General features: G+C 49.6%; 1 protein-coding gene across 1 annotated transcript in view; it reads left to right on the forward strand.

The window, feature by feature from the left end:
- Window positions 1–14,246, forward strand: part of RAB40B (RAB40B, member RAS oncogene family) — a 28,091-nt gene extending 13,845 nt beyond the window's left edge. The window contains exons 2-6 of the mRNA XM_003417365.4: window positions 4,184–4,244; window positions 9,022–9,082; window positions 9,863–9,940; window positions 10,130–10,352; window positions 11,849–14,246. Of these exons, the coding sequence (XP_003417413.2) occupies window positions 4,184–4,244; window positions 9,022–9,082; window positions 9,863–9,940; window positions 10,130–10,352; window positions 11,849–12,117 (692 nt within the window). The 3' untranslated portion in view covers window positions 12,118–14,246. The remainder of the gene's footprint in view (window positions 1–4,183; window positions 4,245–9,021; window positions 9,083–9,862; window positions 9,941–10,129; window positions 10,353–11,848) is intronic.
- The last annotated feature ends 2,397 nt before the right edge of the window (window positions 14,247–16,643 follow it).

Here is a 16,643-nt window from a genome sequence, read left to right on the forward strand (position 1 = left end):
CGTCGTGGGGTTGGTAACCAATGTCACAAAACCATATGTGTAGTAACTGTTTAATGAGAGAAAAAAGAAAAAAACTCATTGCCGTCAAGTCACTTCCAACTCATAGTGACCTATGGGATGGAGTAGAACTGCCCCATAGGGTTTCCAAGGCTGTGATCTTTGTGGAAGCAGACTGCCACATCTTTCTCCCGTGGAGTGGCTGGTGGATTTGAACCACCAACCTTTCGGTTAGCTACTGAGTGCTGAACCACTATGCCACCAGGACTTCTATATACGAACATACACATACATATATACTGCGTATGCATGTAAATATTTATTCATATCTGTATATGTTTCACACTACACCTGCCTCAGCGATGACTGCCACAAAAGGACACAGGTGTTCTGCAGTTACCTTCTGCAGAGCTTAGTGGGGTTTCAGAGGATGGTGAGGAGGTCCTTTGAAGTCACGCCACAGAGCGATTAAACAGGGCCTGAAGCAATGAGGTGGGGCCGGTAGAATCACCTGGTCAAGGGATTTCAGAAGAGCATTTTCCTTTCTATGCAAGGATTCCTTCCTCAGCTTCCACCGGGTCCTCAGGAAAACCACACCCCACACTGTTCTGGTCTGAGAGAGTCAGAGGGAGATAAGGGGACTACTTCGTAGTGGGGTCGGCTCATTTGATCTAGAAAGTGTTCTCTTGTACTGATTCTTAGGGCGAAACAAGAAAAAAAAAATTTTTAATCAGTACAGAAGGGTTATCTCTGTCCGTGAGGCCTGCCTCACGATACTGAAAACGCCCCATGCTCCTTCATGTCAGGAAGATGGGGAGGGAGAGACAGAGAAGGAGGGGGAGCTCAGAAAGTGCCTACTGGCCATACACGGTGTCCCTGTATGGGTGGGATGGGAGGATTCAGCACCCAGACCCTGGGGAAGCCAGGCCAGCCCAGGGAGTGCCTAATTTTAGATCATAAATGGGATTGGGAGCCCTGGTGGCACAGTGGCTAAGAGCTCGGCTGATAATCAAAAGGCCAGCAGTTGGAATCCACCACCTACTCCTTGGAAACCTTACGGGACAGATCTACTCTGTCCTATAGGGTTGCTATGAGTCAGAATCCACTTGACGGCAGTAGGTTTGGTTTTTGGTAAAGGGAATTTGCTTCTACTTTTGTGTCCTTGATGTATACCCTTCAGACTTCTAACCTATGCAAAGAGCGGTGATTCTGAGTCTCTTAATTATGCCTGCCTTTGGCGCTGTCTTTGAATTTCCTTGAGGAAAGAACAAACAGATGCATTCCAGTCTGAGGGAGTAAGATTTTGTCCGCTAGTTGATTTCTCTACCCAGCCAACGTGAGGGATCATCTCCTGTATGTTGAAGGGCGAACAGACGGGGCTTACAGTTATTGGAGACAGCTTCTGTGGTACATATGAGACCGCGATTCCGTGTGACAGGGTTTTGGGGAGGGGGTCCATTCTCAAGACAGGCCGGAGGCCTTCCTGGAGGTTGCAGCATGAAGTCTGGGGCCGAAGCAGGCCCGAGAGGAAAGGGGCTTGGCAGGAGGGGCCTGAGGGTCCCTGAATGAGCAGCATCATCCCTAGGTCCCTCTGCCGAGTGGTTTCCTCTGCACAACCCCCAGCAGAGTCTTCTCTGTTCGCCTCCTTGTCTGACTGGGGTACATCACCTAGTAGCTTTTTCAGAAAGAAGACAGAAAGGTAACTCTGAGACTTTTGATTGGCCTTTTGGCTGGGTATAAAATTCCAGCCCGCAGTTTATTTTCCCTCAGTATTTTGAAAATGGTGCCATACAGCTTCCACTGAGAAATCAGATGCCATTTTGATTCCTGTTGCATTTTATGTGAGCTGTTTTTCCTAATTTTCCAGAAACTTATGACTTTTTTCTCTATCCCTAGTATCTGAAATTTTACCATGAACTGCCTTGGTGTGGATAGTTTTTCAGTGTTCAACTGGAGAATCATGTATTGATGTCCTTCAGTCCTGGTTAATTTTCTTGTAGTTATTACTAATACCACTGCTACTATTGTTAGTGATTTTGGACAATTCTCTATTTTTTCTGGCTGTCTTTCTGAAACTCCATTTAATCAGATGTTGGACCTTATCCACAAACCTTGTAGTTTTCTTATCTTTTTCCTCCTGTTTTCCATCTCTTTTTTCTTGTTTTAGTTTCTGTGACTTCTTCTAACTGTTCTGTTGAGTTCTGTTGTTTGTGCTATGACATGTCTAATTTTATTGTCTGATTGGTCCTTTTTCTTGAGAATAGTCCTGTTCTTATTTTTTGAGTGCAAGACTCCTCTTCTTAGAGAACATTTAAAATATTAACTCTGAGAGGCAGAACGAGAACACTTGGACCTCCACGAGCCCACCTTGGTGCACTCCACAAAACACATGTCCCACACCAGGCACACACTAGACACACGCTTGATGATTTAGGAGTATAAAGCCACAAGGATGGAGAGACCTACGTACTTTATGGGATATCTTACACTCCACCCTAAAAATGTGGGTGATGTGCTATCAGGGTGTGAATCTAAGTCTCAGCTCCCTTTACCTTGCACACTGTTTGCCGTCAACCTTCTTTAATAAGGGGAGATTTTCTTGAATACAATATACTTTCTGGTGGGGCTTTTCTCTTTGGAGGGGGGCCTCAGGGCCAAGTCTGTCTAAGCATTCTAGATGCTTCCAAGGAGCATAAGGTAATCTATTTGGTAATGGCACCTTCTTTCTGGTTGCATTTTAGAGGAGCTTGTTTTCTGAGCTGCATCAGGCTTTTCTTTTCTTTTGGAGGAGGGCTGCTGAGGATCGTCTATCCACGGGGGGCTCTCTCCAGGGTAGTCTCTTGTGGCAGGACTTTCCTCTTCTTCTCACTTCCACCTCCTTGTCAGAAGTTTTCCTTTTAGAGTTACCATTCTTAATTCAGCTTTACTTGTCAACAAATTCAGAGCCTGGTCACATCCTGGAATGTTCTCATGACTAGTCTTCTCTAGACCCAAGTGCTTTGAGAACACTCCTGGATCAGTCCTGTAAGTGGAGTAAGTCAAGTACCACAAAGCCACTTAATGTCATGTTAGGAAGCTGCCATGAATTGAGTTTTATTTATTTTTCAGAAAGGAGGGCTCCTTCTGGCTTTCTCTAATCACTTCATAGAAGCCTTCTCTCTCAACGATGCTTTCTTGAGCATGAGTTCTCACTGACAGATCTGACAATGTGGCTGGTCTCCACCAGAACATTTGTGAACACCGTGGTTTCACAAAGAAGTAAAATTGGTTTCTGGTGGATACTTTTTTCTTCCTTTTTTTTTTTTTAATGCTACTGCTTTTCTGATTTTAGAAGAAAAATATGCTCATTGAAAAAAGACTTGAGCGTAGAGAAAGGTTGAAAAAAAGAAGGTATACCCACCCATATTCCACAACCCAGAGGTCCCAAATGGCAGCTTTGGCTGTTCCCTCAGTTCTTTTTCCTTAAGCACATGCACGCACAAATACACGTGTCTGTGTTTTTACACAGTTGAGGTAGTGCTTCAATCTACCTTCATACGCACTTTGACTTCACGTCCCCAGTGTGAGCCCCTGGGGATCATCTCAGCAGTGCAGACCCGTTCCATTGTTCTAGCCTAGCTCCTTGAACACAGAACCCAAGTCAGAGCCCATGAGTGCTGCCAACAGGCAGGGGACCCTGCTGGGCTGACTACCGGTCACACGCGGGCTTCCTGAGGCCATGAAGGACCCCATGTTCCCCAACAGTCCCTCGAGGCAGAAGGCAAAGTCCTCTGGTCTTCTGACTGTTGGGCCAAGTCTGAACTGTGGGGGTCACTCTGCCCTCTGGGCAGCAGCTGGGGAGGCACAAACGTGAGTGGGTCTGGTCAAGGGAACCTGACTGTGAGGCTGAGGGGGGTCTAGGAGATACCTGGCCTTCACCCGACGGAGCTCAGCAGGCTGGTCACGAGAGAGGAGCCAGTGGGTTAGGCTGAGGCTCCCTACTGGACAAGAAGTACAGCTCAGCAGGTAGGGGTCCAAGAGCATCCAGAAGATGCTCACACAGCTAGACATCATTTGCCCTGTACATCTAAATCTGCACCAACAATGAACCCTTTCTCCCCTAAATGTTTTGACTGAAAACAACCCTGTGGACATGCTTTGCAGCCAAACCGGGGTTAAGATTGTCCCATGACCTCCTTGTTAACAGGTATCGACTACAAGACAACCACTATCCTGCTGGATGGCCGGCGTGTGAAGCTGCAGCTCTGGTAAGCACAGGGCTTTCCACCTTGATCACAATCACCTGGGTCCCTGCAGGACCGTGAGGGCCTCCCATGCACCATGCTCACACGTCCACCTTCCTAAGCCTCTGTCACCTGCCAGTTCTGAGAGCAGGCCTCCTCTCTCCGTTGCCCTCCACAGTGTGCTCACCACTCCCCAGAGTGTGTGTCCACCATCCAGGGTGCATATGCACCACCCGGTCAACCAGGAGGAGCCCCTGAGGGTGAGCACGGGGCTCTGCTCACTGCTGTGTCCTGGGTGTTACCTGTGATCATGCTGGAAGCTGGAGCCAGGGTGGGCTGTCCCAGACATGGTCTCTGCTCAGGGGGCTGTTGTGTGAGTGCCCTTGTTTCACAACTGTATGTACACATGCTCAGACACACACACACTCATACATGTATGCTTGCTCACGCTCATGTGCACCTGCACACTCGGGCACACATGCACATGCACACACACACTACACTGACGCACACAGATACACTTTTCTGGATGTTGCTCTCGTCTTGCCATCTTGCCTACAAACTTCCAGTGGCTTCTATCTGTGGATGAAGTCTAGACCCCCGAGGTTCCACTGAGGCTGGCCCAGGGATTCTTGATGAATCTGATACTGCTTCTCAGTAATCCAGGTTCTCATTCCCACATCTTTGGGAATGATGGGAGCCTCCTATTCCCTCCTGAGCCCCGGCCCATCACTCCAGAGTCTGGGTGCATCTCTGAGACATGGAAGGCAAGGTGGTCATCAACCACAGTGACAAGGAAGAGAAGCAACAAAGCTACCTGCATCTAGCTGCTCATGTGTGGGAGACCCCTGCGCGAGCAGGGCCAGGCCCACGAGGGGCTCCTGTCCCTGCACAACCACCTGGTGAAGTTGGTGTGCTAATGGCTCAACCAGCTGTGTGTCGACGTTCCCTGAGGAAAGATGCAGCACCCACCGTCCCGGGAGCTCTGCCGTGAGCACATGCACAGGAGCTGATCTAGCTGGCCCTTCTCAGAGTTCTACGTGTCCCAGCAGTGGGAGCCTCCGTATACCTCCCCTGCAGGTCAAGCACCCTGGGCCTCTGTTCTCAGTCCCAGAGTAAAAGACATAGCCTGTGTATGAGGGCTGATCCCAGTGGATCTCATTGCTGGATTGGAAACGGACGGACCAGGCACAGCTCCTGCCTGCTGCCCAAGTGTAGACTCACTGCCCCAGTGTAGACTCACCACCCCAGTGCAGACGCATTGCCCCAGTGTAGACTCACTGCCCCCAGTGTAGAATTACTTCCTCCAATATAGACTCACTGCCCCCAGTGTAGACTCACCACCCCAGTGTAGACTCACCGCCCCGGTGTAGGCCCACTGTCCCCAGTGTAGACTCACTGCCCCCAGTATAGGCTCACTGCCCCAGTGTAGGCTCACTGTCCCCAATGTAGACTCACTCCCTCAATGTAGACTCACTGCCCCAGTGTAGACTCACCACCCCCAGTGTTGACTCAATGCCCCAGTGTAGACTCACCACCCCCAGTGTTGACTCAATGCCCCAGTGTAGACTCACCACCCCCAGTGTTGACTCACTGCCCCAGTGTAGACTCACTACCCCCAGTGTAGACTCACCGCCCCAGGGTAGACACACCACCCCGAGTGTAGACTCACTACCCCAGTGTAGACTCACTACCCCCAGTGTAGACTCACTGCCCCAGTGTAGACTCACTGTCCCAGTGTGGACTCACTCCCCAGTGTAGACTCACCACCCCCAGTGTTGACTCAATGCCCCAGTGTAGACTCACCACCCCCAGTGTTGACTCAATGCCCCAGTGTAGACTCACTACCCCCAGTGTAGACTCACCACCCCAGGGTAGACACACCACCCCGAGTGTAGACTCACTACCCCAGTGTAGACTCACTACCCCCAGTGTAGACTCACTGCTCCAGTGTAGACTCACTGTCCCAGTGTGGACTCACTCCCCAGTGTGGACTCACCACCCCAGTAGTCTCACTGCCCCAGTGTAGACTCACCGCCCCAGTGTAGACTCACCACCCCAGTGCAGACTCACTGCCCCCAGTGTAGACTTCCCGCCTCAGTGTAGACTCACCACCCCAGTATAGACACACTGGCCACAGTGTACACTCACTGCCCCAGTGTAGACTCACTGCCCCCAGTGTAGAATCACTTCCTCCAGTATAGGTTCACTCCCTCAGTGTAGTCTCACTGCCCCAGTGTAGACTCACTGTCCCAGTATAGACTCACTCCCTCAATGTAGACTCACTGTCCCCAGAGCAGACTCACTGCCCCAGTGTAGGCTCACTGCCCCAGTATAGACTAACTCCCTCAGTGTAGACTCACTGCCCCAGTGTAGACTCACTCCCTCAATGTAGACTCACTGCTCCAGTGTAGACGCACTGCCCACAGTGTAGGCTCACTGCCCCAGGGTAGACTCACTCCCTCAGTGTAGACTCACTGTCCCCATTGTAGACTCACTCCCTCAGTCTAGACTCACTGCCCCAGTGTAGACTCACCAACCCCAGTGTAGACTTACCGGCCCCAGTGTAGACTCACTGCCCCCCATGTAGACTCACCACCCCAGTGTGGACTCACTGCCCCACTGTTGGGCCACTGTCCCCAAGGTAGACACACTGTCCCAGTGTAGGCTCACTGTCCCCAAAGTAGACTCACTCCCTCAATGTAGACTCACCGCCCCAGTGTAGATTCACCACCCCTAGTGTAGACTCAATGCCCCAGGGTAGACTCACTGCCCCCAGTGTAGACGCACTGCCTCCAGTGTAGACTCACTGCCCCAGTGTAGACTCACTCCCTCAGTGTAGACTCACTGCCCCAGTGTAGACTCATTCCCTCAGTGTAGATTCACTGCCCCAGTGTAGACTCACTGCCCAAGTATAGAATCACTGCCCCCAGTGTAGAATCACTTCCTCCAGTATAGACTTACTCCCTCAGTGTAGACTTACTGCCCCAGTGTAGACTCACTACCCCCAGTGTAGACTCACTGTCCCAGTGTAAACTCACTCCCTCAGTGTAGACTCACTGTCCCCAGAGTAGACTCACTGCCCCGGTGTAGACTCACTGCCCCAGTGTAGACTAACTCCCTCGGTGTAGACTCACAGGCCCTGGGTGGGCTCACTGCCCCGAGTGTGGACTCACCACCCCAGTATAGACTCACCGTCCCTGTGTAGACTCACTGCCCCAGTGTAGACTCACTGCCCCCAGAGTAGACTCTCCGCCCCAGTGTAGACTTAGTCCCTCAGTGTAGACGTACTACCCCGTGGTAGACTCACTCTCTCTCAGTGTAGACTCACTGGCCCCATTGTAGACTCACTCCCTTAGTCTAGACTCACTGCCTCTAGTGTAGACTCACTGCCCCAGTGTAGACTCACTACCCCCGTGTAGACTCACCACCCCAGTGTGAACTCACTGCCCCACTTTCAGCACGCTGTCCCCAGTGTAGACTCACTGTCCCAGTGTAAACTCACTCCCTCAGTGTAGACTCACTGTCCCCAGAGTAGACTCACTGCCCCAGTGTAGGCTCAGTCCCTCAATGTAGACTCACCACCCCAATGTAGACACACTGCCCACGGTGTAGACTCACTGCCCCAGTGTAGATTCTCTCCCTCAGTGTAGACTCACTGCCCCATTGTAGACCCACTCCCTCAGCCTAGGCTCGCTGCCCCCAGTGTTGACTCACTGCCCTCAGTGTAAACTGACTGCCCCAGTGTAGACTCACTTCCTTGATGTAGACTCACCATACCAGTGTAGACGCTCTGCGCACAGTGTAGACTCAACTGCCCCAGTGTAGACTCACTCCCTCAGCCTAGACTCACTGCCCCCAGTGTTGACTCACTGCCCTCAGTGTTGACTCACTGCCCCAGTGTAGACTCACTTCCTCAATGTAGACTCACCATTCCAGTGTAGTCGCTCTGCCCACAGTGTAGACTCACTGTCCACAGCGTAGACTCACTGCCCCAGTGTAGACGCACTGCCCCCAGTGTAGACTCACTCCCTCAGTGTAGACTCACACCCCAGTGTAGACTCATTGCCCCAGTATAGACTCACTCCCTCAATGTAGACTCACTGCCCCAGTGTAGACGCACTGCCCCCAGTGTAGGCTCACTCCCTCATTGTAGACTCACTGCCCCAGTTTAGACTCACTGGTCCCAGTGTAGACTCACTTCCCCAGTGTAGACTAACTTCCTCAGTGTATACTCACCACGCCAGTGTAGATGCACTGCCCACAGTGTAGACTCACTGCCCCAGTGTAGGCTCACTTCCCCAGTCTAGACTCACTGCCCCAGTGTAGACTCACCACCCCAGTGCAGACTTACTGCCCCCAGTGTAGACTCACTGCCCCAGTCTAGACTCACCAGCCCCAGTGTAGACTCACCACCCCCAGTGTAGACTCACTGCCCCAGTGTATACTCACTGCCCCCAGTGTAGAATCACTTCCTCCAGTGTAGAATCACTTCCTCCAGTGTAGAATCACTCCCTCAGTGTAGACTCACTGCCCCAGTGTAGACTCACCATTTGCAATGTAGACTCACTCCCCCAGTGTGGACTCATGTGCCTTAACACAGCTCTCTCTCCAAACACGATTTACGTAACATCTGAGTGATTAAAGCCCACCACTGTGCCTGTAGTCTCGCTTTTATAAATAGAGGGGCCCCAGGTGCCCGTCAGTATGTCCAAGTCCCTCCAGATGAGAATGGGACGGCCTTGTAGGGAACTGGGCTCAGTTTGCATGCCTTGTTAATGGCCTTCAATGTCTTTTCCAGGGACACGTCGGGGCAGGGAAGATTTTGTACTATATTCCGCTCCTACTCACGGGGTGCACAGGTAACCTGGCATGTCCTTGAACTAGGAGGCAGACCAGCTTTGAATAAATAGCATTTAAAATGCTTACCTGACCATCCTGTCACAAAAAATCGGAGAATAAGGCAATTTAAGCATTTACATAAAATGCCATCAGAGTCTAAAAATGTGCTTGGATGTGTTTGGTGGGTCTCAGGCTTACACAGCACTAGGAGTGCGTGTCTGTGCATGTCTGTGCCTGCACATGTGTGCATGTGTGTTAACGTGTGCCTTTGTGTGTGCCAGTGTTCATGCATTCTGCACATGTGTGTGCACGTGTATACACATGGCTCTGCATGCACATGCATGTGCATATGCATGCATTTGTGTGTGCCTGTGTGCATGCATGTGCGTGCGTGTGCAAGTGTGCCTTGTGGATGGTCTGTGCACAACTGTGCATGCGTGTGTACACATACTTCTGAGTGGGCAGGCTTTGCTTGTTGTGGAGGTGGTCTTTTCTGTGACACACCCGTGTTCCTAGAGTAGCATGTGGGTGTGGGGGTGTGAGCTCTAGTCCCCAGCTCACCTAGAAGTTTGGGGTTTGTCGATGAGCTTATGAAATATCACTGGAAATATTCATGTAGCTGCTACATTTGGTAGATAAATAAAAAGAATATATTTTATGATAAAATAGCTAAAGTGGTTGTTTAGTTTGTTTTGTTTCTTTGACATAGTAGAGAGTACCACCCCAGCAACCATGCCCTGTGGCCAGGAACCGTGTGTGTCTGTGTCCCATGTTTTAAGCACTGCCACCTCTTCCTCCAGGGTGTGATCCTGGTCTACGACATAGCAAACCGCTGGTCTTTCGATGGCATTGATCGATGGATTAAGGAGATTGATGAGGTAGGACCTGGTGACACTGTCATCAGAGCTCTGTGTGGCTCCACTGTTTGACTGCAATGCTTCCTACTGTGGCTGGAGGGTAGCCGGGCAGTGACGGGCCCTGTCGGAGCAGATGGTCAGTGCCAACCCCACAGCATACAACAGAATCTCACAGAGTAACCCACTGCCTTGTTTTCCTTTTGCCCTTAGCATGCCCCCGGCGTTCCCAAAATCCTGGTGGGGAACCGGCTGCATTTGGCCTTCAAGCGCCAGGTGCCCACGGAGCAGGCCCGTGGCTATGCCGAGCGCCTGGGCGTGACCTTCTTTGAGGTCAGCCCCCTGTGCAACTTCAACATCACCGAATCGTTCACGGAGCTGGCCAGGACCGTGCTGCTGCGGCATGGGATGGACCGGCTCTGGAGGCCCAGCAAGGGTGGGCTCAGCCGGGGAGCTGAGAGAAGGGGAGCCAAGGGGGAGTGGACTGGGGGGCTGAGAGAAGGGGAGCCAAGGGTGGACTCGTCCGGGGGCGCTGAGAGAAGGGGAACCAAGGGGGAGCGGGCTGGGAAGGGTGAGCCAGGGAAGGGTGGCCTGAGATAGGGTGGCCTGAGGGAGGGCTCTCCTGAGGCAGAGCAGAATCCATGGCCGACTCAGATGAGCCACTTTGAGGTTAACGTTTGTGAGGTGCTCAGGCCAGCTGGTGCAGGGCGGGCGGGCCGGCGTTGGCCATCACCATCCCGCTGGGTGTCTTCTCTCTTCCCCTGTGCATATCGCCTTGAATGATTCACTTTTAACTGATTTTGTTTGCAAAGAGAGGAACTTGAGAGACAGAAGTGCACAGAGTGCTTTTAATGCAATGTAACTTGCGGTTAGAATATGGTATTCAAAGCACACAGTGTGAATATATCCAAAAATGCACGTTCTGGTATTTCATCTGCTTTGTGGAACCCTGTTTTGACATGGTGCAGCTGTCATGGTTTTCCCTTGAGTAACTCGTCAGCTTATCACTTCTAAAAGATAAAGAAGACAAAATATACATTCATTGAATTCAGCTGCATAGGATTGGTTGGACAAAATACTCTTCTAAAACAGGATTTCTGGCTTCAGCACTATTGCCATTTTGACCTGACTGCTGTCTGTGGGGGGTGTTCTGTGCACTGTAGGACATTGAGCAGCATCCCTGGCCTATGCCCACTAGATGCCAATCGCACGGCCCCCCCAAATTGTCATAACCAAAAATGTCTCTAGAACTGTTCTAGAACAATTTCTTGGAACCCTTGGTTTTAAAACAAGCCAAACACAGTGGATCGTGTTTTTTGTTTTTTTTTTTTCTTTCTAACTCCTTCAGGATCCCACACGTTGTCTGAGATATTTAGGGTTAAGATGTTATCACTGCTCCCGTCCTTCCCTGTGCGAGCTGGGAGTGGAGACAGGGCACTGACAGAGCGGTGGTTCACACTGAGAGCTCACCCATAAGTGAATGATTTAGGCCAAACGCAAATGAACACAATTTGCTTTTCAAGTGTCTTCTTCAGTGTGGTATGTATTTATAAAACTGATCCTACATTCATTTGATGTCAGGTATACAATGAGAAGGAAAACATTTCAAAGCATTTTTTCTGAAGCCTTAGTCTCTGAGTCCAAACCTGAAGGAGATTTCATGGGCCAGCTCATCTCTCAGATTTGGGGGGAGGGATGAGCAGGCATCTCAAGTGTGGGGACATCAGAATTTAAGGGGTGGAGGCGGGGACCTTCAGTATGGAGTACCACCAGGCCCTCCACACGGCCTGGGGGAGCAGTGTAGCCCACCTCACAGCCTACCACTCCAGAGGGTCCCCAGGCCCAGAGGGAGGGCGGGTTCAGGCTTCCACCCTGTGGGCGGCTGGTGTGGAAGATAGCAGTCAGGTGAGCAGTTTTCTTCCCTTTTCCTAGTGCTCAGCCTGCAGGACCTCTGCTGCCGGGCCATCGTGTCCTGCACGCCCGTGCACCTCGTGGACAAGCTCCCGCTCCCTGTCGCCTTAAGACGCCACCTCAAGTCCTTCTCCATGGCCAACGGCCTCAATGCCAGGATGATGCATGGCGGCTCCTACTCGCTCACTGCCGGCTCCTCACACAGGAGGAGCCTGCGGAAGGCCAAGGCCAGCCGCACACCCCACAGCCCCCCCAAACACTGTGCCAGGAATAGCTGTAAGATTTCCTAACGGTGGCATGGAAAGAAATGCGCTGGAATCTCACCAGAAGAAACTTGGATGGCGACGCTTGAAAGACAAAAAGGCAGAAACGTTCCGGATTCAGGGAACACTTTCCAGTTTCTATTGATGACAATGCTGCTTCGAGATGGGTGCGTGGTGACACCCTCTCACACCGACTCTCACGTTTCTGCTTGTCATGCATGAAGCTCTTGTTCTAGCTGTGTGCTCGTAAAAGGGGGATTTGTATTGTGTTCCATCCCAGATAACATGGAATTTTGGATGTTAACTTATATCATGATTGCAGTAAATGTTTTCATTAAAATAACTGGTTTTATAAAAACGAAGAGATGAATGGGATGTGTGTCCATTCAGAACAGAGATGGTGAGATCAGTCAAAGGAGGCAGTGTTACCAGAGGGCCCATTCTGTAAGCCTCCTTTTGGACATCCAGGCACGGACTTTAAGATGCTGTCGGCGTGTGTGGAGATCACGTACAGCAGGCCTGTCCCATGTGTGTGGAGCAGATTTGATAAAGTTTTTGCTATGTTATTTACTACATTTTGGGATAAATAAGTGACTTATATGCTTATTTTTCTGTAAATCTACAATTTTTTGTACAAGATGTTCTACAAGTCATGAAGCTAAGAGAAGAAAATGCCAAAGATATCTCGAGTTAATGTTGAATATAGTCACCATATTTGCAACAGATGGGCAAGGGAAATATCACCCAGGAGATATTTGAGGGATGATGTGAGTAATAATATTTAAGAAGATGTTCCTCAAAAATAAAATGTTTGTTTCTCTCTTGGTAGAGTTGTCGGCTGGTTTTTTCTAATTGTGCATATGTATATAGTTGTGTTATTTATATAGCTGTGTGGCTGCCGTAACCAAGTACCGCAAATTGGGTGGGTCCTGAGAACAGAAACATATTCTGTCACAGTTCTGGAGGCTGCAAGTCATGGTATTGGCCGTGTTGATTCCTTTTGAGGCTCTGAGGGAGAACCTTTTTCGTACTTCTTCCCTAGCCCCTGGTGATGGCCAGTGATCCTTAAGTTTCCTCGGCTTGTGGACAGTCTTTCTGGTGTCTGCCTCCGCCTGCACCTGGCCATCTTCCCTGTGTGTCTGAGTCTCTTCTCTTTTATAAGGACACCACTCAGCTGGGATCAAGACCCACCCTACCCCGGTATGATTTCATGTTCACTGATACCATCTTCAAAGACCCTATTTGCAAATAAGGTCACAGTCACAGGTACTGGCGGTTAGGATTCCAACATATCCTTTTGGGGGACACAAGACAACCCAAAACTACAGCCCTTGATCTCAATGGCTTAATCATCTGTTTCAGCCTTCACAAGTAGTCTAATGTTTAGTTCTTGTAGGGTTTAGTTCTTGTACTGTGTCATTTACTGAAAACGGTTTCTTTTCCTGAAGAGAAACACAGAGGCAAGGAAGTAGGAAATACTGAAGAACACCGCTTGAGGGTGTGCCTGTCTGGTGATGTGTTGGGAAGGTGCTCTGAGCCCTGGCGAGCTCAGTGGTGTCATTACGCGTGTCCTTAGAAGACAAAGTCCTTGTCACTGATTATGCACTGGGGAATGGTGCTGACTGGGAAAACGCCAGCCTAGGCTCTTACCTCGTGCTTTTGCTTAATGTTTTCCTGTGGCAGCTGGAGGTCATAATGAAGGGTGCGGGAAAAAATAAAACTCAAATTTTAGAACTTTAAGGGACCCTAGAAACAAGAAGGAGGTCAGACATTGCCCTCATGCCATTTTTACTCCAAGAGGGAGGTTCTAGGGTCCCTTAAATTTCTGAAATGCCACATATCATGAATAGTAACAGGATATCTGAACGTTCCCTCATTTCGAGGTTTTTTTTTCCCCGAGAGGAAAGGTGATCCAATAGAATGTGGAAATTATCAAACAATACCATTAACATCACACGCAAGTAAAGTTTTGCTAAAGATAATTCAAAAACAGCTGCAGCAGCACATGACAGGAAACTGCCAGAAATTCAAGACGGATTCAGAAGAGGCTGTGGAACAAGGGATATCATTGCTGAAGTCAGATAAATCCTGGGTGAAAGCAGAAACTGCCAGAAAGATGTTTACCTGTGTTTTATGGACTATGCTGAGGCATTTGACTGTGTGAATCTAACAAATTATGGATAGCATTGTGAAGAATGGGAATTCCAGAACACTTAATTGTGCTCATGAGGAGTCTGTATATAGACCAAGAGGTAGTCATTCAAACAGAACAAGGGGACACTGTGTGGTTTAAAATCAGGAAAGGTGTGCGTCATGATTGTATCCTTTTACCATACTTATTCAATCTGTATGCTGAGAAAATAATCCAAGAAGCTGGACTATATGAAGGAGAACAGGGTAACAGGATTGGAAGAAGACTCGTTACCAACCTGCAATATCCAGATGACACAACCCTGCTCGCTGAAGGTGAAGAGGACTTGAAGCACTCATTGATGAAGTTCAAAGACCACAGCCTTCATTATGGATTATACTTCAACATAAAGAAAACAAAAATCCTCACAAGTGGACCAATAAGCAACATCATGATGAATGGAGAAAATATTGACTTTGTCAAGGATTTCATTTTACTTGGATCCACAATCAGTGCCCATGGAAACAGCAGTCAAGAAATCAATGACGTATTGCATTGGGCAAATGTAAAAATGGCATGAGGGTGGTGTCTGACCTCCTCTAACTTCACAAGGGGGAAAGAGAATCAAGATCAACAGTCCAAGGCTGATTTCTATGAGGTGGATGTCAGACAGGCCTCCTCTCAAGCCGACTTTCCCAATTTTGATACCAATTATCCCTCCCACAGCATTCTGTACTTCTCTGTTGGGTTTGATAATTCATTGCAGCGGCCACACACAACTCACAGACAATACCCACGATTATGGGGTTTATTAGAGAAGTAATAGGTTACAATTCAGGTTCAGGAATGCTCAGTATACACTTCTTCCATCAGGACAGCCTTTTCCCAGCTGTGCTTGCAGGCACGCTTCTTCCTGGCCAAGAGGCCTCTGCCCAAAGGCACTCAGCTTTCTCAGTCTATGGACTGGGAAGCCCACTGCACCATCTCCTGGCAGTCTCTCCTGTTGCCATTTCTCTGCCACTGCTTCTTGCTGTCTTCAGTGTTAGAGCTCTCTGTCTCCTGGGTCCAGGAGCTTCTCAGCGCAGGCATCCTGGATCCAAAGGACATGCTCGGTTCTTGGCTGTTCTTCCTTGGTGGTGGTGAGATCCTCTCTCTGCTCTGAAATTGGCAAAACTGACCAGTCCCCTTGGTGGGGCATAATTGCTTTATTTTCACAGTCCCACCCAATCACTTGGGTGGGAGTTACAAGACCATGGTGAGAAAGGCCACACACACAAAAGCAATCCATTGCACCGCAGCAAATCTGCTGCAAAAGACCTCTTTGAAAAAGCAAAGACTCCCCCTTGAGGACCCAAGCCATTATGTTTTCAGTGGTCTTATGTGCATGTGAAAGCTGGGCAATGGAATAAGGAAAACTAAGAAGAATTGGTGCCTTTGAATTATGGTATTGTCAAATAATATTGAATATATCATGGACTACCAGAAGAATGAACAAGTAAGCCTGTCTTGGAAGAAGTATGAGAAGCAAGGCTGGTGAGGCTCTGTCTCATGTATTTTGATCATGTTATCAGGAGGGACCAGGCCTGGAGAAGGACATCATGCTTGGTAAAGCAGACGGTCAGCAAAAAAGAGTAAGACCGTTGACAAGATGTAGCGACACAGTGGCTTCAATGATGGGCTCAAGCATAATAATGTTTATAAGGATGGCACAGGACCAGGAAGCATTTCATTCTGTTGTATATAGGGTCACTGGGAGTTGAATGGGCTTGACAGCACCTAATAACAACAACAACAGCAGAACCAAGAGCAGTGCCTTTTCTCGGAGATGATGGAACCAGGGTCCCAAGAGGACAGGTGATTGCAGCCCCTGCTGGTTGCTGGAGGCCCAGGCCAGGCTCAGGGGACGTCTAGCTCCTGGCCACAACTGGGACAACTACGGAATGGCAGGAAAACCCAGAGTGGAAATGCCTCTCCCAGAGGCTGTGGCTCATAAGGTACAGCCTATGGGGGCCTTCACATCCCTGTTCTGCTGTGCAGTGGATGGTGGGAGAAGTGGAGGGGGAGCTGGACTGGGCCACCGGCCACGAACCCAGGGTGGCTGAGAGGCACCATCTCTTTTCCATGTTTGCGACCAGCTGGAAGACCCCAGTTGAATGAAAACCTCCTGCCTCAGCCTCTTCTCCCCAAAGACTGCACTTTCTGAAACCTCAAAGGAAAGCTGAAGATGGTCATTCCCCATGGCGGTGACCCCTTAATTCCTTGGGTGGTGGTGGGTTATGTGGAAATAGATCAGCCGTCACCGGGCCAAACAGCCTTTTTATCCCCTTTCCTTTTCTCTTTTGTTTTTTAATCAAAGGCCTCTTCAGGACTAACACTAATGTCTGAAAAGCAAACCAAAAATCAAACCTGTTACTGTTGAGTT

Source organism: Loxodonta africana, chromosome 18 (genome assembly GCF_030014295.1).
Source record: "Loxodonta africana isolate mLoxAfr1 chromosome 18, mLoxAfr1.hap2, whole genome shotgun sequence".
Classification (NCBI taxonomy): Eukaryota; Metazoa; Chordata; class Mammalia; order Proboscidea; family Elephantidae; genus Loxodonta; species Loxodonta africana.